Raw genomic sequence first — 24,269 nt, 5'->3', positions numbered from 1 at the left:
AGCCTCCTGTTCCTCATTACTGAGGCGTCATCCACCAAAACCCCCAAAATTGCTGTTTCAGCATTAGCTTTTATATTTGTGTCAAAGGCTCCATTCAAAATTTTACAGATCCAGATGATTAGAAGTCTCTCAGGGTGGAGCCAGGTCTGCTTTAGAGGCGTGGCATTGGCCACGTGTTTCATCTATGTTTAGATAAATCTTGGATGATGGTACAGATTGGATGGAGAACCTTAAACTGTGACAGGTGAAGATGGGCAAAGCAAGTTGCTCCATTCACTCTGTCCTAGGTCGCATCAGACATTTCTATCCCTTGTTCTGCTCGATCTCTTCTGGTCTTATCTAATGACACATTTCTTGGGGATATGGGTTGTGTTTGTTAGCGACGAAATCTGGCCCTAAAGATGCACAATATTGTCGTATATTGTTGTATATTGTACTGATTGTAAAAGCCCTACCCCTACCTTGTGATTTTGGGCCATACAAATAAACATTGTCCTGGATCTGGTGGTAAGGAGGGGAAAGTTGAGTTCCAAGTCTAGATGAGATAACGAGCCTAAAAATATTGGAATCGCTCATATTGGTGTAGCTTAAATCTTTCAGAAAGGGCATTTAAGCTTGCAAATGTGCCATCAGTGTAGAGATCATTACATTTAGCGAGGCCTACTCTTTGCCATTGTGTGAGAAACATGCAAGAAAAAGCATTTGGCCAGTAGCCAAAACAATATCCACTGGAGATGGACGAAATGTTTTCAGGTTAACCCTATAGTTATCTCAGGGCACCACCAAGTTAGCCAAAACAATTAATTCTTGAACTGGCGAGTAAGAGCAGATGGTACTCAGGTGTTACCTACAGTGTCCTGTTCTACCCATTCAATATTATGTCTGCTGTCTGTGTGATAAGACGTGACCACAAGAATGTTATTGCACCATGCTCAAGGATGTCTGGGACTGAGTACACGGAGTCCTTGATACACCCTCGGATGAGAGGATACAGAAGAACCCGTGGCCGAATGGGAGCATCGGAGGATTTGAGAGAGAGGACATCTCGTTTAAAGTTTCTCTTACTCTTTTATCGAGACAAAAGAACATGCTGAAATTTGTTAACTGGCTTAAGAACTGTGTAGTTTGTCTTTCCGGGATTTTTGTCCTTCTGTATGTACCCACAGCCTTTACTGCAAATGCATGGAGCCAGAGGCAACTTCTGAATGTGACTGGTGTTCGAGACCAGACCAACATGGATAAACATCGTTCACTTCTGCAGCTGAGAGCAAGTTTCACCTCTTCTTCACAGCCGATTCGACCATATTCTCTGCTGACGAATACTGAGGACTACAATTACCTGCCCAAACCTATGGATCTTCGCCCGTCTCGACTCCTGCGTATTCTAGGCTTATCTTTCAAACCGTTCTGGATGTCCGTACAACGACCTTCTGAAGTTTCTGGTCTTCTGGCGCTTAAGATAGGAAGTTACCATAACGGTGACAGTGTGTCCCATGCTGACCCTCTGCCTGGATCCTTGCCAAACTCTACCACTGTCAGAAAAAGGTTCAGACTGAATGCTTCTCCAGACCTGATTGAGGCTGCGGCACACTACCGACAGAAGATAGAAAAAGAAGCCGCGAAATTGGACCTTGGTTTTATGACTTCGGATGTTGCCAGTTCAGTCCGGGACTGGTTGGTGCGCTCTGTCTCATGCGGCCTACAATACAAGTGGACGGATTTGGGTCCAGTCTTTTGGCCACGCTGGCTGCGCCAAACTGACTGCGAAAAATCAGACGTGATGCAGAGTTGTTCGTTTCCCATCGGGATGCAATGCCTGAGGGCTCAGATAAGTCACATAACGATCCTGGCTTGGCACTGTTGGGAAAATGATGAGAGACGTAATGGCTCTAAGAGTGGGCCTGAAATTAGCGTTGAGGTAGAAACAGGTGAAGCGATTAAAAAGTGTACATGGAGGCAAGTGCCATATCCTGTGGTTACAGCATGTAAATGTTCGTGCACTTAAACGTCTCGTCAGTTTCTCTGAATCTTCGATCCTCTCAAAGAACTGTGATTCTGTCTGCATGGTTTTCTTATTACTGCATTGCGTTTATTGTGCTGATGGGAAAAAAAGTCAATTGGTTGTCTTTCTTGGCAATTTTTCTTAAATAACTCATGGGATTTAATGTTCTTTGCAATGACTGTAAATACCTGGACTGTGGCCCAAAATAAAACATTATGGATCTTCATTGCTGTTGTTCACGTTTAGCACCACCCAGTTACCACCCCCCCCCCACATCCAGACACACAATTTATCATTTTTTTCCTTCACACAGTTTATCATAGCCCCCACACTTCACGAACCGTGTTACGTCGCTCTGAAACGTCCTATTCATTGAAAGGGCTACGGCCTTCAGTAGGCACGCAATTTTGTTTTTCCGTGTCTGATAGCGTTCCTATTATAATTGCATGGTTGGTACAGTCCTGCGCTGATAACCCCTCCGGGACATTTGGTACGTTCTAGAAGACCGGTACACAGACAAGATGGCGGCCTCATTGGAAGACGAGTTTGAGGATGCGCCTGATGTTGAGCCGTTAGAACCGACGCTGAAGAACATTATCGAGCAAAAATCTCTGAAATGGATATTCGTGGGTGGAAAGGGCGGTGTTGGTAAAACAACGTGTAGGTAAGTTAAGGGAAATCGTTTTCCGCCGAACAAGTGTTCTCAGGTGTCTCCGCTAGCTAGCCTCGCAGTCGGTCCGATGTTTGACGTGATTTTAATAATTAACATGATAGAGGTCTACTTTGTCACCTCACGGCCTTATTCGACCTTCGGCACTTTGTCTTAAATAACATAAGTATGCAAGGGTTAGTGTAACCTCATGTCATTCCACAGCTTGGAAGCTACCATTAAGCAACCGTGTCACTTAGTTGGCAAACCAGCCAGTTGATTTGCTGGGTGAATGAATACCAGCTGTGGCTAGTTTCCGCAACTAACAATAATATGTGTAACATTTCTCGGTTGAATCGAGCACCTGATCGCGTCGTGGCTGACTGCGTCGATTTAAACAGGACACCGCTCGGTCCTCACCATTTTACTTCCCGATGTCCACGTTGGGGGAACCCAACCCATTTAGGTTGGAAAGTAATGGGCAAATGCTTGTGAAAAAACCTTGTTCCGAGGCAGGCTCAATTGGGATATCAAAAACTGTCTCAAAATTATTGAATTCAAAAGTTACAGAAATGCCTGTAAACGTGTCTGGCTTAAACAAAAATGACTACATGTAGGCTGTCTATTTACACTGTTTATCTTGTGCTCTCGTAGATCCCCGAAGCCGTCTTAAATCTCGCGAGTTCTGTTCGCTAAGCGACGTTAGCGCAGCTTCTCCAGGAGCTAGCCGGTGTCGTACAGCCTTTGCCGCTAGGTACCGTAGAGAGTCGTGGGGTGCAGATCCACTCAGATTAACTGAGAGTGTATTGGGCTAAAGTGCTAGAATTGTTTGTTACCAAGGATTTAAATGTCTGCACATGAATTTCATTTTAATCGTCATTAGAACCCATCATTAGAACCCATATTAACCTATCTGGTATCAATACTTTTTTTCCAGCCAGATCTATAACTGCTTCATGTAACAATTTTAGGCAGCACTGGCATTGTAGGTAGCTCTCGTCGATTATGATGCTCATGAACATTGAAATATACAGCTAATCCAAGGCAATACGTTATATGACGCTATGTATATGAAAACACCTAAATGGCAGTTTTTTGCATAAATACATCTCAATAGTGCAGCGATTTCTAAGAATGCATAGCACTTCAAATGAATATGGATTATAATAATTATGTTTTTATTGGTATAAATGGCTGTTTTGGGGGTTACTCTCCATAGAACCTATCACTCTGCACTCCCGTGCTCTACAGTGGCAGTAGCTGAGAGTTACCTTGCTTGTCTTTAGAAGTGCTTTGATAGTAGTCTGGAAAGCGTCTATTGAGAATCCATTTAGCCCAACAGCGGGAAGCCAGAACAATCAGGGAACAACGGGGAGGTGGGGTTAGATTATGACAACAATGAGCAATGCTGTGTTTTGAAAACTGCAACAATGATCATGCTAGGGGAGGTTAGTGTTGATGCTGCAGTAGAATTATTTCCATCAAAGATATTTACAAAGACTTGTGCAGGAATTGAGTACAGACATAATAACTACCTTCATCGACCAACCTGTAAGTGGTAAAGGCATTTACCTCTGTGGCCAGACAAAAGGCCCATGATTGCCTGCTTGTTAACAACATTAGTGCATGGGCATCATGAACCCTTTGGCTTGCCATATGCTACTAGCAGACCAGCATGTTTGGAAATGTGGCGCTCCAGTTCTACATTATGGGGTTTGTGGCTCTAACTGATGAAAGGCTGATCCAGTCACCTCCAAAGTAATTTTTGTCTACGCCCATTAATGATGTTCCTAATACAAACAAATACCTATTGAGCCTTGCCAGACCGGGTTTCACTAAAATCCAGGGGTTCTAGAACAGTGTTATCAATAAAGAATCATCAAATAGATATGAAAAACCTAACCATAACCCTACCTCAACCGTTTCTTTTATCTTGGGCACAGACCACTTGTGGCGCTGTCCTGAAACTCCAGGAATTCAGTGAGCATTGCCAGACCACGAGTGAAGCAACATTTGTTGGCTGGTATTGTGAGGCGCGTGCTCTCATCGAGTACTTTGAAGTACCTCCTCAAACAGTCTACCTGAAAGCCTGTCTTTCTCTTGTCTTTCTTAGCTGTAGTTTGGCAGTCCAACTGGCTGCAGTCAGGGAGAGTGTGCTCATCATCTCCACAGATCCAGCCCACAACATCTCTGATGCTTTTGACCAGAAATTCTCTAAGGTTCCCACAAAAGTCAAGGGCTATGACAATCTCTTTGCCATGGTAAGTCACTCTGCATGTGGAATAGTCTGCATCCCCATGGGGTTTTTCAGAGTCAAATCAGAATATATAAGCACAGACATTAGAGAATAATAGGTTTGCATTTTTTCCACCTGTTACATGACTTGTTAATTTAATTCTGCTTTCAATGATGGCTGTTGTATCTTATTCAACAATTCCTGTTTCCTTTTAATAAAACTACCAACTAATACATGCCTCAAAACATACATACAGGAGGGGGGGGGGGCTTGGCTAGATGGATGTGAAAAGGGCAGTAGGAGGGGTGAATTTTTAATTATTTATGGTTCGGCGAGGAATAATTTATTACTTTTGTCTTTTATTGGTATTGTGCTGTGATGAAATTTGAGTATTGTCATATTGTCACACACGATTTTGTTGCTTAAATTATAGATAATAAGAATATATTAAAAAAAATTTCACAAAATCATGTTTGAAATATTTGCGGGAGTATTATTTGAAAACTAGTTTTAGTTTGGTTATGTAAAGTATGATATCAAACAGTTCGATGAACTTCAGTTTCTTAATCATTATATGTTTTGCTATCTAAGCAGGTTTTGCAGTATATTGTTATTGTGTGAAATACCCCATGATTACTGTGATAATATGTTTGATATGGCCCAGCGTGATCAATATTGTATTATTTATTTATATTCCATTGACTGAGAGGTTTAAATTGATGCCACTGTTTAATTGTATTTAGAAGCTTACTTGAAGACTGTCTTAGAATATTTTTATTTGAAGATAACTTTGACAGCTGTCCATTAAGGAGTAGGTTTAAATGCAAGCTGAAACATTTCATCTTTCAATGATGATCACTGTGAGTATGTCTGAAATCAAGAATTTATATGGTTTCACATGAATTGATCTTCTCAGTTGTCACTGCTGCTATTGAAGACTAGTTTATGTAAACTGTGTTTGCAAAATTAAAGGGATCACAGGATCACATGTGCCCAGTGTCTCTTAAGTCTCATGACGATTTTGGTATCATCTAGGTTTCAGAAGTGCATGGATCATCATCATTATACAATTGGCAAAGTGGCCTGGTTCAAAAACAAAGCTTGCAGTTCACCCAGGCCATAACGTTGTAATGCTATGGTTGTGTGTGTGGTTGTAGGAGATTGACCCAAGCCTGGGTGTGGCAGAGCTACCGGATGAGTTCTTTGAGGAGGACAACATGCTGAGCATGGGCAAGAAGATGATGCAAGAGGCCATGAGTGCCTTCCCAGGCATTGATGAGGCCATGAGCTATGCCGAGGTCATGAGGTCAGCCATTGCAATCATGTCAAAGCCTATCACATTTGTCTCAGTAGCAGCAGCGCTAACCAAGAAACCCTTGTACCTTTTACAGCAATACGAATGATTTTTTTCAAGCAAAGCACAACAATGTCCTGAATGCCCCCACATGTTGTCCAATTTTGGCCATCGTAAGGCCATCTTAGACACGTTTTTCATGCCATGAACAAATCGTGAGTTGCTATTTTTTTGACTAGGGACACTCAGTGTGATGGGGTTAAGGAAAGTCGACAGAGCACCCATCCACACAGCCATAGTGTCCGATGAAGTTCTAGCACTGTCAGAAAATTTGGGCTGTGATTGTGTAGTGTGGCAGGGGATGTGACAATAAAAACTATGGCTATGACACAGTCCTGGTGACTGACCAATAGGATGTGGGTAGTAAACTGACATTTTTATATGACAGGATTACGCGCTCAGAATGCTTTTTCTGTGTGTGTGTATATGCATGCATGCATGTGTTGCTGTCAGCAATAGTTGAAAATTATCTGCTAGTCTAAAATACCTATACCTGTGCAGAAGGTTTTGTGAAGAACAGCTGGAGCTGTTGTACCTCAGGCCTCACTTAGAAAGTTGCCAACCCATGTTGTTCTCTTCTGCCAAACCAAGGCCGGGTCCAAATTCCTTTGGAAGTCCCCCCTATTTTGGGGGGTTTCTCGAGGCAAAAAAAAATAGCATCATCAGTGTAACTGCATGTTTCTCTTTTTTCCAACATACAAAAAATTTACAAGAGGGTTAAAATCGCAGTGTGTGGGAGCCTTAAGTCTGCATCCACACCTAAGATCTTCTATATGTACTGGCAATTGGCCATCCCGTAATGCCTTGGTGTGATTTAATGCAAAAACCAAGAACAAACCAGACTGCATTGCTTGTTAAAGGGTTGGAGTAGATTTGATCCAAGGACTACTCGGATCTTTTTATATCTACTATCTCTACTTCCCGTTATCCTAATGCGGTGGTTCTTAACTGGTCATCAGGACCCCCAGTTTTGCTGGTTTTCTATCCCGCCACAAAGTTGATAACATTCACCTGTTGCGCTTGGTCTAAAAACTCTCTGATTATGTGGCTGGGATACCTTTCAGTGTAGAAAACCAACAGTAATGGGAGTCCTGAGGGCTACTGTCCAAATGAATATTTTTGTGTTTTTCCATTAGGTTAGTGAAGGGAATGAACTTCTCAGTGGTCGTGTTTGACACTGCCCCTACTGGCCACACGCTGCGGCTGCTCAACTTCCCCACCATTGTAGAGCGGGGTCTGGGCCGCCTCATGCAGATCAAGAACCAGATTAGCCCTTTCATCTCCCAGGTGAGAAGGAACAATCCATATTGGTTATTCAGTTTAATTGGTCATTTGGTAATGTTCAAGTCCGTTTAAGTGGCTTATTTTATTGGCATTGTATTAAGCGTTACATGGCAAGAATGTGATAAGGGAAAGTAGCCACGGGTGAATTATAGTCACCGTTTTGTTGTGACTGATGCATCCCTCCCAACCCCTCGCTCTCTTTGTTTCTGTCTCCTTCTCAAGATGTGTAACATGCTAGGTCTGGGGGACATGAATGCAGACCAGCTGGCATCTAAGCTAGAAGAGACTCTCCCTGTTATCCGCTCAGTCAGCGAACAGTTCAAGGATCCTGTAAGTCGAACCACCAGTGATGCTATTCCCAGTTACAAACTTTCAGCACTCAGCTCTTACAAGAGCAAGCATTAAGTTGTGCCTTTGCTGTTGTGTGGGTCATATACCACACATCTTGTTGTTTCTGTTTGACCATTATGAGTATTAACATTCATGTAGCAAGTATGTAGGTCTTGAACTCCAAAAAAAAAAAAAGTTACAGATAAGTGACAGTGCAATACCTTTAATTAAGAACAGGTCCTTTGTGGTATCATGTCTCCTACAGACAATTTTACCGATGCTTTTGTGCATATGCAATCAGTACTGATAAGTAATATAGTAGTGGATTGAAGCAGTAAAATCCTCACTGTGTACTATATTGATGAAGAAATCAGTGTTGTCCTGCTCAGTCTTTCCCACTGTGCTTGCATGTACCAGAATGCTGTGCGCTCGAGCTTTTGTTTTGTCGGCCAAAAAAACCTCTGCACTAGTGTTGACTGATGTCATTTTTACCATAAGAAATGTAGTTTAGCTGAGAGAATGAGAATTTGTTTTTGAACAGTGTGTTTAGAGTAGATGAGAGTATTAGAAATCCTGCGAGGCTGTATTTAGTTTTTCCGGCCACCAACTGACGTCACATTACGTCACTCAGTGGACAGAAAAAAACTGTTTCACCGCCGCCCCAGAGATGCAGAAATGATCTGGAACAACTGCAGGTGTTTTTGTACTGTCCCTGTCCATAGATAGAGATAGGGTGGAAAATAAGTTTTCCCTTTAAAGGGTCAGTTCACCCAAAATACAAAAAAAACCCCTCTATTTTTTCCACTTACACCCAGATAGTTTCAATGTGATTTGGCAAGGTTTGGAGTTGTTCAAGTTAGAGCTGTGTCCTTTTACCACAATATAATGGAGTTATAATGGAACCAAAAAAAAAAAAATCACACTTGGAAAAATGTAACAGTTATGGCTCCTTCCAGAGATAATGACACAATTAAGATAATCAACAGACCTTTTTGTGAAAAGTTTATTTGAGAACTATTTTCTGTCAAATAACACTCGCTTGTCTATATCCACCCAGAAGGAGGCATGCTAGTACTCACTGTATCAAGACACGCGACCCCGACAAGGAAGTGGATGTTAACTGATGGTGTTCTGCAGGGCTGAGCTAATGTGGCTTGGTGACCTTAGGATATTGGATAGCAATATACAGATTTCTATTAATAAGCAATGTCAGACTTTGTGGAAGAAAGTGCAACTTATTTTGCGCAACCCTATCTATTTTAACCAGAGTACACAGATAAAGAATTACAGCATATGTATGCAGAGACAGCAAGAGGTTGTTGGGTTACTAAGTTTTAATAGGAAGTTACATATAGGAAGATATTATGTGTGTTTGTGACTCACTCTTCTTCTTTCCACCCTCCATCAGGAGCAGACCACCTTCATCTGCGTATGTATCGCTGAGTTCCTGTCGCTCTATGAAACGGAACGGCTGATTCAGGAGCTGGCAAAATGCCGCATTGACACACACAACATCATCGTCAATCAACTCGTTTTCCCAGACACCGAGAGGCCATGCAAGATGTGTGAGGCCCGCCATAAAATTCAGTCCAAGTATTTAGACCAGGTATGTAGCAGTCTGTATGTGTTGTGCATGATATAACGATTTCATTTAATTTGCATGTGTTTACACATTAGTTTCCGCATGAGTGTAGATGAGCAACACTTGAAGCAGTAGGCAAGGAATTTACTCCCATGGTCAAAAATCTACTACTACATATGTTTTGTGGTATTCAGATGTTCCTATGGGTTCAAAGCAATAATGCCTCAGTGTGGTTTTGTGTCAGCGCTGTCCACCATTGTTGCTGTGTGTATCTGTACGTTGAGTCTTAGATGTTTGCTTGCCTTTTTCTAACATTACAGATGTAAACATTTTTAATTGAAAATTATTTCCTGTAGATAAACATTCTCTCCTTTTGAGTTGGTAGATCATGACATTAACCCTGTCATGGCTCATTTGCAGTAGGTTTCGGTGTAAAAGGGGCTTTTACACCGAAAGTGGCATATGCTTCACTCTTCATAGCACAACTTGAGGACTCTGGCTATGCACACTTGATTTGAAACGTGCTTCCATATAGGGCTGTCACGATGTTAGATTTTCACTACACAATTATCGTGGCCAAAAGAATTCATGTTAACGATATTATCACATTATCTATAGACGAGGCTCAGCGTTTTTTTAACCGATTTTCACTGAAAAATACCCAGATTTGTAAAGTGATTTTCACCCAGATTTTATGTTTCCACAGATTCAAAAGTTGTTCCTGTTCATGTGAGGTTATGTAACAGTATCCTTTTGTGGCGAAATTTGGCATGCTGGATGGCTTTGAAAAATAAAAACCGAAAACGCTGAGCCTTGTGTATAGAAAATTTAGGGAAAAAAAATGCTGTCAGTCAAATTTATCTTTAACTTTGTTTATTGTGCATTTTGTCTTTTTTGGCAAATGAATTACACTCAAAATACAAGCATAGAGAGTCTGTGGAGAGAGTCTGTAACCATAACTGTACAAAAGCATATAAAAAGAATACTTACACTCAATGTCCGGGTAGCGTTAGCGGTCTATTCAGTTGCCTACCAACACGGGGATCGCCAGTTGGAATCCCCTTGTTACCTCCAGCTTGATCAGGCATCCCTACAGGCACAATTGGCCGTGTCTGCGGGTGGGAAGCCGGATGTGGGTGTGTGTTCTGGTCGCTGCACTAGCGCCCCCTCTGGTCGGTCGTGGCGCCAGTTCAGGGGGGAGGGGGAACTGGGGGGAATAGCATGATCCTTCCATGCACTACGTCCCCCTGGTGAAACTCCTGACTGTCAGGTGAAAAGAAGCGGCTGGTGACTCCACGTCATGGATGTCTTAGTAGAACTAGATACGGCCCTGTCGCTCAGCCTTGCAGCCAATTTTTTCCAGTGGTCGCTCACAGTATTGCAGCGAAAAATCCCCTGCAGCCCAAAAAGCATTTTCCCCATAGACCACCATTGTAGTAGAGATGCCTGTAAAACTATTGATAGGACACCTGCAGCTATAATCATGGTCAATTATTACGCTTTGTATTGTATATAGTAGTTAAGCCATGGGGTTTTAATCTTTTAAAAAATTTTCCAAAGCCCACAAAAATCTGTTTTTTCCTGCATGACGTCACGGCTGTGTACAAGCACTCTACGTGCAGTCATGTTGTGTCTCAAGAACGGGGATCTTTGCTCGGTTAAACAAATGCTGGTCGGATGAACAAAAATCAAAGGTAAAGATGAATAAATGACACAAAACTGAGCCTTCTCTTTCACACATTAAGATATTTTGAGTTTGTGGTTTTGCGTCACATTTATTGGGCACTAGCATAGCATTCATGAACACGCAGCGGCAGATCCTGAATGTGGTTTGCTCATTCTCATAGCCCAGAGGCATGATGGGAGTAACAATACCACGCATATTCATTGGGCCGCATGTTACTGGAAGTAACCCGGAAGCCAGAAACTTTTTTCGGCGAATGCGCCAGGCGAGCAATTCACAAAGGAATGAACAGGCACCATTTTTAGATCTGGTATCCAGTTCTACTAATACATCCATGCTCCACACGTATCGAGGAGGCATGTGATAGTCTGCAGCCCACCCCAGATCAGCAGAGGCGGTGGAGCAGTGACCAGGGTGGCTCAGAAGAGTGGGTTAATTGGGCGGATATAATTGGGGAGAAAAAAAAGAACATTTATACTAAATGGATAGTGAAAAGGCAACCAGATGAACTGATGAACAAAAGATCCACAAGGCCTAACATCTACCATCAATGCAATGTCAACTGAAACAAAATCACTTGCGGGGAGCAGAGCAGAGAGTGTGTGAGACCACAGGCTTACAACTACTGTTGTAACTACAACTTACGAACAACCACTGTGATATACTGTGATTTAATGTCCACTGACCATGTTCTTATGTAAGTCTTTCCTCTTTCCATTTTTCATGACATTATTTTGTGCAGCAGTAGTTGCCACACACTGTGGTAGTTGCTAGCTAGCGTAGCAGTTTGACCAAAAACCAGTTTAAACCAGTCTGAGTTGATGTCAAACCCCACAAAGGATACATGCATTTAGAATACACATGACCCCTGGTTATTTTTTACAAGACAAATGAATTTACAATTAATAAAGCAGAGAAACAAAACCCTCAATTCAAATAAACTCAACCACACAACGAGTCTAATTTCAAAGGTTATATTCGAGCAAGAGGGAAAGAAAAAAGGTTCCATAGAATTCAGTTCAGTTTATAAAGTATATATACTCCACTTTGGAATTTCCTAGTTATCCAACAAACAAAACTCAAAACAAGGAAGTATTCCCAACCGCAGTTCAGTTAACTCACAAACGAAAATCCACAAACCCCCAAAGCTTTAGTCAAGAGGAAAAAAGGCAAAAAAAAAAAAAGACAAATGGTTACCTGACTTTCGGCGACTCATGGTTACCCTGGTGAGTGATGATTAAGCTGTTGTCGAGTCTCTGGAGATGTTTAGCTGCCCGATCCTTGACGGATTCCTTGAGATGATGGGAGGAGATAATTTTTCACGGGGACACACATGCGAATATATATAACAAACACGGATTTAACACAGCACAAAGGCCTGGGTAGGCTAAGGAAGTGGAGGTCTAACTTTGTGCGACTCATAATAAAGAAAAGTCAGGGGCCGGTCTTTCTGGAAGTGGGTTAATCAGAGCCATATCACTGGTTGACAGGGCTGGTCATTGTGTGGAGGCGAGTGAAACAGACTGATAGCCGGAAACATTTCTTACTAATAACAACATAATTTGGACGATTGACACACTAGCTAGTTACTGCGTCACGGTGTGTGTGCATGCATGTGTAGCATTGGGGGAGGGAGACAAAGCGAGAACGGAAATGATTTAAGAGGCGCTGGATTATTTACATGATAATATCATGTGTATTATTAACATGATATCAATATTTCATTTTTAAAATATCACGATTATTATCAATACCGGGATATCACGGCACCTCTACTTCCTTACATCCTCATTCCTTCCAGTATCACAATATAATTTGAGTGATGAACTGTAGATTTCAGGATATTCTGAGGCTACTTAACTCAAGCAATTTCCATATTGCCTTTTTTTTTAATATTTGCTATGTTGTACTATGTCACACGGAAAAGTTACTGTCTGGGTGCAAGCCTGCCAAACTGGGCACCAGTGCTGTGCCCAACTTGGCAATGCACAAATTTGTTTTAAAGCTGTGCAACACATAGACATGAATGGGTTTGACAGCAAAGGGGTGGAGTTTGCCCGTTGGGTGTAAAAGCCCGTTAAGTAGGCAGGCCACTCTAACTACAGGGTCTAGAGCTAAGCCCCTATGTCGGCAAGCATCTTCCCTCCTGCTGTTTTCTTCATTCAGCCAGACACTGTACTCTTGTACCTGACCCTGGGCCCCAACCTGCATATGTTTGGTGGCAAGGAATAAGAGAATATCATTGTGGGGATCAGTGAAGCATGGCATCATTAAGGGTTCAGGTTTGGATGGAGGTGTGCATGAAATGTATTACTGTATTATATATGTATTACTGTGTTTTTCTCAAGTAATAATCTGGATCCTCCTTACAGATGGAAGACTTGTATGAAGATTTCCACATTGTCAAGTTACCGCTACTGCCCCATGAAGTGCGAGGTGCTGACAAGGTCAACACTTTCTCTCAGCAACTTCTGGAACCTTATAAACCCCCCAAAAAATGATTCCCTCCCATCTGGGACACCCCCAACCCCTTTTCCCTCACAGCCTAATGCAGTCTTGAATACACCTCATCTGAGCCCCCTGAACCAGCCTAACTCCCTGCAGTAACAGCCTCAAGATCACATCACACCTCCCCATTATCCAAAGCAGGACATACTTCGCTGCAGACAAGATTTCACTCTAGGGGCACAGAAACAAAAATTGCATACATATATTATCTCTGTTACACATACACACACTATTCATGCTTTACAGTTGTAGTGACAAGGCAGCACAAGGTTATACTCTGTCTTTTGTCACTTTTCTCAATTTGTTTCTCCTCGGTATTTCCTTAATATCCACCTTGAAGATTGTACTACTCCTACTCGAGGCGTTTAACTTTTTCTCTCTTAAAAACAAATGGAAAAAAAATCCCCTCTGTAACTTACCTTCCTTGCTCCTTTTCAGTGTCTAGCCTCAAATGTGCATAGTGGTGGCAAAGTGTTTTTTTGTAAGGATTGATGCTGTTAATTCCAAGGCAGAACAACTCTAATATGCCTATCCTTAATTTTTGCCAGGTGGATTTATTTATGTGGTTCTGTCTGTTCTCTGACTGGACCTCCACTATTTAATAGTAAATACAAGCATGAAAAGATATTGGTAGTGCTTTGCCTCTGTCCTGAGCACAAATGGAAAGGTCACAAAATATATTGATTCCAAAAGGTGAGCTTATTAACATATGTATATATATATATATATATTTCTCCACGTGCAAGGCAATGAAAACATGTACCCTCAATATAGCATATACCAAGCAGCCTGGGACACTGCATCACAAAGAATTCAACAGCTTAAGGCAGTGAATCTTTGCAATCTACCAATTAAAACTGTCATATCAACATTACCATGTACTTATGGCCCTTTCAAGATATAAGCCGTCTGATCAGCTGGTCATTTTACTTTGTCACATTCATCACACAGGATATCATCTCATCGCAATCATGGTGTACACACCCTCATCTAAACAACGTCATTGAAATTGAAATCTGCAGCTTTTTTGCAAATTGTCATTCAATCTATTTGGATCATGGAGTCAGGTTACATAATTTCTAACTGGCATCTTTACCATGGTTGGAGACGCTTCAGTCTCAATATACTGCTGTTGAAATTGTTTGGATGGGTCACACCAACTGATGTAACCGAAAACACGTACGTGTTTGAAACAACTCCAGTAGGAAAAAAGATTTAAACATGATGCTGATGTGGCCATGCTTCTGTTGGACACACAATATTACTTTGAATGGTGTTGCATTATATTTTGATGTAGTTTGTAATACATTGGACTGCCTACATTAGTTTTGGTCTGAGGATGTCATTTTACAAGGGTGCAGACTATTTACTGGTGAGCTGACAGTACACAAGGAACAATTGTTGTCACATCTTGGTTGTAGTCCAAGTAAATCGGTGTCATCGGGTCTATTTCTCTCTGCCTTCTACATCCAACTATATTGGAACACAGTTACTACAGTAATATTGACTGTCTGTCCAGAACAATTTTGGCGGTTAGCGCGGTTGCCTCACAGCAAGAAGGTCGTGGGTTCAAGCCCTGGGGTAGTCCAACCTTGGGGGTCATCCTCTGTGTGGAGTTTGCATGCTTTGTGTGGGTTTCCTCCAGGTGTTCCAGTTTCCTCCCAGAGTCCAGAGACATGCAGGTCAGGTGAATTGGCCGTACTAAATTGTCCCTAGGTGTGAATGTGTGTATGTGTGTCGGCCCTGTGATGGCCTGGTGGCCTGTCCAGGGTGTCTCCCCACCTGCCACCCCAAGACTGCTGGGATAGGCTTCAGCATCCCGTGACCCTGAGAGCAGGATAAACGGTTTGGATAATGAATAAATAATGAATGTCCAGAAGAATCACTACATGGTCATCACGTTTCAAGTGGATAAAATAACGAGAAAAGTTGCAGATTGTAGCTTTAAAGTCTGGGATCATAACAGTAGGGTGCAAATATGTTCAAAGTTATCAGTAGCATTGTTTGGACTTAAATTAGTTGGCCACTAAATTTTAAATGGTGGCATAATGTAATGATATGCATGTTCCACGATAAACAGTATGAGACAGCTAACTTTCTCTTTCTAAAGGAGATCCAGTTTTTGTCAAACCTGTGTGATTAAACTTTTCTCTGTATGTGGTCTATCTGATTGACTTAGAACCAAACAGTTATCCGTGACTCTCCATTGGTCTTCAGAAAAGGTTCTCGTGCAGTACGTGAAAAGGTTAAGATGTTTCTCTCCTCTCTTGCAATATTCACTTTTGTCTACATCTCATTTAGCTGAGGGCTATACAGTAAAACTAGAGACACCACCCCATTATTGTTATCAATTCATGATAAGTGATTGATTCTTAATGTTATGTTGAAAAAAATCTTTTAAAGAGTTGCCAATTGTTAAGACAAATGAAAAGGCATCGATTGTTCAAATTTGAATTCTGATTTGCTTGCCTTATGCTTTTTGTAGATTAATATTTTTCTTAAACACAATATGGTAAATGTGAGAAAAGGTTCTTGTTTCTTGTTCCTAGTAAAGATGATGGTAAGCTGATAAAACCTTTCAGTTGAAAAGCCCCATTTTCCCTCTGTTTAATGTTTTTGAGGTATATTTCAAATCTATTTTCTAGAGAATTTTCTTTAAATTATGTTGCTAGTGTTATGAAATAAAAACAACTTAAGGAGCTCATTGGTGAGCCGTATGGGGTGCTTTTTGTTATATGCATATCAATTAATTAAATGGGCTTAACTTTTAATTTCAGAGGTCAAAAACTTTCCTCAATAGCACCCAGAGACACTTGGTAATGCAGGGCTGTGGTCGGCCTACCTAAATAGGTGGGTGTTTTTTTTCCCCAAGAAGTGGACCTTTTTATTCACAGGATAGGCTAGCTTATGCATGCTAGCCTTTGACCTACTGAGGCTAAAAACACACTATAGTATAGTACAGTACAACTTGAAATTTAGTGGACCGATTGTCAAATAATGGATGTTGGGCAGGGGTGTGCCAAAGAACCAGTATTGACAGTACTATTGGCAATTCTTAGTGCTGGTTCTCTCTGTCAATGCTGATAATCCAAGAGAGACATTATTAATGTTTATCCTGCTATGCTAACACCACAGAGTACCAAGACCAGCCTGCCATGTTTTTAACCTTTTTATGGTTTTTTGTTATGGTTTGTGGAAGACCCCAAGCGCACGACACCAGACAGAGATGGGGTTAGCCGAAAACTGGCGTACTTTATTCCTTACGCGTACAAATAGTCAAACACCGGAAGGCAATGAGCGACAAGAAAAACGGAAAGTCCACGGGGAAAAAACTCGCGGGTAATCCAAGACGGGAACACGGCAGGATACTTCCACGGGGAAACTTTGCAAGGGAAAACATAAACCAAGGACTGGGGTGAGTTCGGAGAGAAAAGGACCGTGAGGGAAGAGTAGCCGCTACTGCGAGGAGGTTACAACACGAACTAACAACGGGCGCGTGGGAGGCCACCAAACTTAAGCCCAGCCCTGACGGCTAAACCCAGCCCTGACGAGCTGATTGGCTGCCAGCGCGGGGTGGGCGAGCCGTAACAGTACCCCCCCCTCCACGGGAGCCACCAGGCGACTTGCCCGGCTTGTCGGGATGGGAATGATGGAACTCTGTAAGCAGCCCAGGGTCCAGGATGAGCTGGCGGGAGACCCAGCTACGTTCCTGCGGTCCGTAGCCCTCCCAGTCCACCAAATACTGGAACCCCCGTCTTCGGCGCCGGACGTCCAGCAGCCGGCGGACCTTCCACTGGGGGTGCCCATCCACGATCTCGGGGAGGCGGAGCCGGGGCCGGAGGCATCAGTGGACTGTGGGAGACAGGCTTAACCCGAGACACATGAAACACGGGATGGGTTTTCAAGGAAGCCAGAAGCTTCAGACTCACCGCTGCGGGGCTGGGAACCTTCCTGATCTCAAAGGGCCCGACAAACCGGGGGTTCAGCTTCTTCGCAGTGGACTGAAGCGGGAGATCCTTCGAGGACAGCCACACCCTTTGGCCTGGTTGGTACGTAGGCGCTGGGGACCGGCGTCGGTTGGCTCCCCGACCGGCGCGCTCAGCTGCCCAGAGCAGAGCAGCTCTGGTCACCTCCCAGACGCGACGACACCGGTTCAGATGGGCCTGCATGGAGGGAACTGCCACTTCCGACTCCTGCGCAGCAAAGAGAGGCGGCTGGTAGCCCAGGGACACCTCAAAAGGTGAGAGGCCGGTGGCAGAGCTGACCAGGGAGTTGATGGCATATTCGACCCAGGGGAGGAACCGGCTCCAGGAGCTGGGCTTCTTGGCGGCCACGCACCGGAGGGCAGACTCCATGCTCTGGTTCATCCTCTCCGTCTGCCCGTTAGTCTGTGGGTGATAGCCAGAGGAGAGACTAACAGAGGCACCCAACCCCTTACAAAAGGCCCGCCATACCTGGGAGACGAACTGGGGCCCTCGGTCCGAGACGACGTCCAGGGGAAGGCCGTGGAGACGGAACACGTGGCTCGTCAGGAGGTCCGCCATCTCAGAAGCCGATGGGAGTCTGGGGAGGGCCACCAGGTGCACTCCCTTACTGAAGCGGTCCACCACTGTCAGGATCACAGTGTTACCCTGGGAGGGAGGCAGTCCGGAGACAAAATCCAACGCCACATGGGACCAGGGCCGGCTTGGAGTTGGGAGGGGCTGCAGCAGACCCGCGGGTGCCTGATGAGAGGCCTTGCTGCGAGCACAGACGGAGCAGGCCCTTACGAAGTCCCTGACGTCAATCCTCATGGTGGGCCACCAGAAACGCCGAGCCAGAAAGGTGAAGGTGCAGTGGACACCCGGGTGGCAAGCAAACTGACTGGCATGGCCCCACTGGAGAACCCGGGGCCGGCCTGCGTCCGGGACAAACAGGCAGCATGGAGGGACGTGGCTCGGGGCGGGATGGGAGCGCAACGCCTGCCTGACCACGGTCTCGATGCCCCAGGTAACCACGCCAACCACCCTGGCCTCAGGAAGGATGGGAGTCGGCCCCTCCGTAGCTGGCTCCCTCCTCAGGTGTTGTCGGGACAGGGAGTCTGCCTTCGTGTTGCGGGACCCGGGGCGATAAGTCAGCGTGAAGTCAAACTGACTGAGGAAGCTGGCTCACCGTGCCTGCCGACCATTGAGGCGCTTGGTTGCCCGGATGAACGTCAAGTTCTTATGATCAGTCCAAATGGTGAACGGCTGTTCCGCCCCCTCCAGCCAATGGCGCCACTGCTCCAGAGCAGCCACCACTGCCAGCAGCTCCCGGTTCCCGACATCGTAGTTCTCCTCGGCGGGGAGGAACCGGCGAGAGAAGAAGGCGCATGGGTGAACCTTCTGGTCAGACGCTGACCGCTGGGAGAGGACAGCCCCCAACCCGGTGTCCGAAGCGTCCACCTCTACAATGGACTGCCTCTTGGGGTCGGGGTGGAGCAGGACTGGAGTGCTGGCGAACCTCTCCTTGAGGGACTGGAACGCAGAGCGGGCAGCCAGGGACCAGATGAACGGCTGGGAGGGGGAGGTCAGCCTGGTGAGAGGTTCTGCCACGCGGCTGTAGTTCCGGATGAACCTCCGATAGAAGTTCGCAAACCTGAGGAAGCTCTGTAATTCCTTCCGTGATGTGGGATCGGGCCAGTCCACCACAGCCTGGATCTTGCGGGGGTCGGCCCGGGTCTGTCCCCTCTCAACGACGAAGCCCAGGTAGTCAACGGAAGGGGAATGGAACCGGCACTTCTCTGCCTTGACGAAGAGCCGGTTCCGGAGGAGACGTTCGAGCACCCAGCGGACATGCTGGACATTTTCCTCGAGGGTCCTGGAGAAGATGAGGATGTCATCGAGGTAGACCACCACAAACTCGTCGAGCATGTCGCGGAGAATGTCATTCATGAGAGCCTGGAATACCGCCGGGGCGTTGGTGAGGCTGAACGGCATGACCAGGTACTCATAATGACCCCGGGGCGTCTTAAAGGCTGTCTTCCACTCGTCCCCCTTCCGGATCCGGACCAGATGATAGGCACACCGGAGGTCCAGCTTAGTGAAGACTGTAGCCTAGGTGAGGGGTTCAAGGGTGGAACTCATGAGAGGAAGGGGGTACTTGTTTTTGACGGTTATCTCATTGAGTTGGCGATAGTCAATGCAGTGTCGGAGGCCCCCGTCCTTCTTATTCACAAAAAAGAATCCAGCTGCCACCTGGGAGGACGAGGGCCGAATGAGCCCCGCTGCCAAGGACTCGGAGATGTACTCGTCCATCGCAGCTTTCTCGGGGATGGTCAGACTGTACAGACGACTGCTGGGAAGGGGTGCCCCAGAGTGGAGGTCGATAGCACAGTCATAAGGCCGATGAAGAGGAAGAGATTGGGCCCGGGTCTTGCTGAAAACCTCACCTAACTCATGGTACTCGGGGAACAGAGGTGAGGTTGGGAGGCGGGGCACTAGGGGCACGTCGGGGGGGATGGGGCGGGAGCAGCCTGGAGACATTGGGCATGACAGAAGGAGCTCCACTCCATGATGGTACCGGAGGCCCAGGCGATGTGTGGCTCATGCTGCATGAACCAGGGGCGCCCTAGGATCACAGGGACTAACGCGGACTGGAGGATGTAGAACCGAAGTCTCTCCAAATGGTTACCTGCTATGGTGAGAGAGACAGGGTGGGTGCGATGGGTGACGCTGGCCAGGCAGCGCTCGTCCAGCGCGAAGGCCTCCATGGGCGTCTCTAGCGGGATGTTAGCCTGGGCAGCAAACTCCGAGTCCAGGAAACACTCATCAGCCCCCGAGTCGAGGAGTGCACCCACTGTGAGCCGCTGGTCAGCCCAGGCCAGGGTAACGCTAACTAGATGGTTCTGTGGGGCAGGATGGCGGAACAGGAAAGGCGGCTCACTAGGATCTCCCGGGGTCCCAGCGAGCCTAGTCTTTTGGCCGAGTGGGGCAGCCGCTGATCAGATGTCCCTTCTAGCCACAGTAGAGGCATTGACCCGCCTTGAACCAGGCCTCCCGTTCGGCCGGACTAAGGCGCGTTCGCCCCAGCTGCATAGGTTCTTCCCCTGTCGTGGTCTGGGGCGCGGGGGGAGAAACGGCCACAGGGAAAGTGGGGCGAGCAGGAGTAGGGGTCCTGTTAGGAGTGCTGGACGACTGGGGAATGGACGGGGATCCACGCAGGGCTCGCTCGCGCCTCCTCTCCCGGAGGCGTCCGTCGATGCGGATGGCGAGCTTGATCAGGTCCTCGAGGGAGGTGGGCTCCTCCCGGGTGGCTAGCTGGTCCTTGACAGCCTCGCTGAGACCTCTCCGGAAGGTAACCCGAAGTGACTGGTCGTTCCAGCAGCTCTCAGCTGCGGCCAGCCTGAACTCCACCGATTAGTCTGTGACACTGCCACTGCCCTGCTGGATACTGCTCAGCCGAGCACCACGGTCCTGGCCACCGACTGGATGGTGGAAAACCTTCCGTAGTTCCGCCTCAAAGGCCTCGTAGGTGAGGCAGAAACTGGCTTTCATGGACCGGGAAGCAGTGGCCCACTGAGCTGCTCGGCCTGTGAGCAGGTTGGTCACGTAAGCGACCCGGGCACCATCAGAGGTGAACATGCTGGGTTGGTGCAGGAAGACCAGCTCACACTGCATGATCAACGTGGCGCAGGTCTCAAAGTCGCCATCAAATGGTCGTGGGCTGGAGAGGCAGGGCTCCCGGGGAACTGGGTTGAGCCCCACAGGGTTAACCGGGGCAGCGGGCCCAGGGGGCGGGTTACCCACGACTCCAGGGGCAGGCTGGCCCGGCGGCTGGATGGTGAGAGCCGCCGTGATGGTTTGCAACTGCCGCAGGATACCTGCTTGTTGGCTCGCCAACACCGCCTGCTGGCTCGTTAGGTTACCCACACAGGCCTGGAGGGGCTGGACCCGAGTCTGAAGATCTCTCACCGCAGCGGAGGCCGCCTCTAGCTGCTGGGTGTGGGAGTTAGTCAGTTGGATCTGTCCGATGAGAGCCGCTCGAAGCAGACTGGCCGGTACGCTCTCTGTGTCGGCTGGGGTCGTCATGGTCAGTTCGTACTGTTATGGTTTGTGGAAGACCCCAAGCGCACGACACCAGACAGAGATGGGGTTAGCCGAAAACTGGCGTACTTTATTCCTTACGCGTACAAATAGTCAAACACCGGAAGGCAATGAGCGACAAGAAAAACGGAAAGTCCACGGGGAAAAAACTCGCGGGTAATCCAAGACGGGAACACGGCAGGATACTTCCACGGGGAAACTTTGCAAGGGAAAACATAAACCAAGGACTGGGGTGAGTTCGGAGAGAAAAGGACCGTGAGGGAAGAGTAGCCGCTACTGCGAGGAGGTTACAACACGAACTGACAACGGGCGCGTGGGAGGCCACCAAACTTAAACCCAGCCCTGACGGCTAAGCCCGGCCCTGACGAGCGGATTGGCTGCCGGCGCGGGGTGGGCGAGCCACGGCGCGGGGTGGGCGAGCCACGGCGCGGGGTGGGCGAGCCACGGCGCGGGGTGGGCGAGCCGTAACATTTTTAACCTGTAGATGTCAGCAAACTCATTACAATGGTCTAGACTCTAGGGTTTAGTTACTCATTAATGCAGCGTCTGAACCAATCTACAGCTGCATTACAGTGCAATCCTCAAAAGCAAAAAGGGTCAATATTAGAGTTAGACTGGCAATTATTATACACACCTATGCATTTATACATTACTCTAAGAAAGGGTTGGAACCGGAACCCCTCATCTGGGTATGAAATTCTCGGCACAGCAAGTATTTGTGGCCGAAGGTAGTGGTGCTTTGACAGTTGGCGATTACTTTGTAGCTAATATTGGCCTTTGCTGTTCAGGAACAGAAAGGACCCAGTTCACACAGTATTTTAAAGGTACTATCCTTAATGACATGCGCCGCCACGGCTCTGTGGAGTACTGCAACAACACACGCTCTGACTAACCACCATAATTAACACCTGGACCCCTCCAAAAGAGGTGAAAACAACAGGTTGGGGGTTGAAACATATATCTATCCTTACCTCTAATTGTACATATTACAATATATTTCCCATATTCATGCCTTTAAGAATCTTGTAATATGGTTTCAGACACCCCTAAGGAGGACAAGTCAAACGTCTTGTCTGCCTTCATCACTCCCATCGTTGCAGTGGCTCGCATCCTAATTAAAGTCTATAGACCCCTTATCGCGTTGTAAAGGTGCGCACGCAGAACGTGTGGCAAAACATGGCCGAAAAACAACTCAGGAGTGCTGGTGTTTTACCCGTTTGGGTAATTGAACAATATTAGAATCCATGTGTGCTGAAGACTAATTAATTGTATTAGTTAAAATGTATGACTATTTTATTGAACTCAGATTAGATTTCAGTCAGAATTAACATGAGCAAGAGGAGAGGAGATATCCGGCACTTTTTTGTGCTAAAAAAGAGTAAGTTGAAACTTGTAAGAATTAGGACTTCTCCACCCACTCCACCCTGCCTGCTCTCTCTTCTGCACTCCCCCTTACTGTGGACAGTTGACCCCAAGTATTTAAACTCATACGCCTTCGTCACCTCTACTCCTTGCATCCTCACCATTCCACTGTCCTCTCTCTCATTCACGCATATGTATTCCGTAACAATCATACCCTACTGTACTCAACTAATTTGCTAGGACTTTTAATAAAGTGTTGGCTACTGATAGTAAAGAAAGTTCTAGTACGGCATTGTGTGGATCTGTGTGTGAGTGGAAATGATGGTCTGCTTTTGTTATTGTTGTTGTTGTGTGTGTGTCTGACTTTATGGCAGTTGTGCTCTAGAATACTTTGTTGGTGACCCCTGACTACAAAAATTGTTGTGTGGTATGTGCTACATAAGCTGGTGTAATGGATTTTGATTTATTATCATCTACAGACTGCACACATTACGTTAAACAAGCAAGATACTGTAAGGATTGTAAGACTTCAGGTCACTGAAACACACGTCTGCGCTTTACTGGGTTCCCTTTACGCCCTGGGGAAATGGTTGACCCCACCTATTGTCACTCACACTCTGGTCATTGGATCAGTTAATTAGTTTGTTTGTTTGTTTGTTTATTGGGAAATAGAGACAAGTGAAAGCCTAAAAAAAGACTTGAAAGCGATGCTGCATCGACTACTTTACTCGTTTACAAAGCAGCAAAGCGAACAAAGTTGATGAAGTCTGCCCGAAACCACTGCAGAAGAAGAGCGGACGGCCGCTGCATCAAGTTGCGGATCGTACCTTTAAAAGTGAACACCAAGTAACGAGGAAGGATGCTGCGACTATCAGACCACAAAACCAGTGAAAAGGGCTGTTTTTATTTTTTTCTCCCCCTTTAATATCTTTATTCATGGTAGGCTTGAAAGAGTAAACTTTGCCGTGACCCGCTTCGTTTGTGTTTCATAACGTCACACTCGTTTCGCGGCCTGTCGCTTTGTGGTCCATCAGCGGTGTGAGGGCCCAGCGCCGGGCCTCCTCTCCCGGCGGGGGGGCGCGCTAACGAGCTCCTCCTCCTCGTTTCGGGGATTTACCCCGGGGCGCGCTGACCAACTTACCACTGGACGCACCGACTTCGAGGCTCCGAGGATTACTGCCGCGGAGCCTTTCCGTGTCTCACTGCACCGAGCCG

At 46.2% G+C, this 24,269-nt stretch overlaps 2 protein-coding genes across 2 annotated transcripts; both read left to right on the top strand.

Annotated features, from left to right (window-relative positions):
• The first annotated feature begins 1,234 nt into the window (after nt 1-1,234).
• LOC130113002 (noggin-2-like) lies at nt 1,235-2,212 on the top strand. The gene is made up of 2 exons (XM_056280521.1): nt 1,235-1,484; nt 1,569-2,212. Exons 1-2 carry the CDS (start codon nt 1,235-1,237, stop codon nt 2,003-2,005), a joined length of 687 nt encoding a protein of 228 aa, XP_056136496.1. The 3' UTR covers nt 2,006-2,212.
• A 311-nt stretch (nt 2,213-2,523) lies between these two features.
• Nucleotides 2,524-16,383, top strand: get3 (guided entry of tail-anchored proteins factor 3, ATPase). Its single transcript, XM_056279896.1, has 7 exons — nt 2,524-2,666; nt 4,765-4,912; nt 6,045-6,193; nt 7,378-7,528; nt 7,748-7,855; nt 9,264-9,461; nt 13,494-16,383. Exons 1-7 carry the CDS (start codon nt 2,524-2,526, stop codon nt 13,620-13,622), a joined length of 1,026 nt encoding a protein of 341 aa, XP_056135871.1. The 3' UTR covers nt 13,623-16,383.
• The last annotated feature ends 7,886 nt before the right edge of the window (nt 16,384-24,269 follow it).

The sequence above is a fragment of the Lampris incognitus genome, chromosome 5 (assembly GCF_029633865.1).
Source record: "Lampris incognitus isolate fLamInc1 chromosome 5, fLamInc1.hap2, whole genome shotgun sequence".
NCBI classification, from domain to species: Eukaryota; Metazoa; Chordata; class Actinopteri; order Lampriformes; family Lampridae; genus Lampris; species Lampris incognitus.
This window is presented reverse-complemented; position numbering and strand designations above follow the sequence as displayed.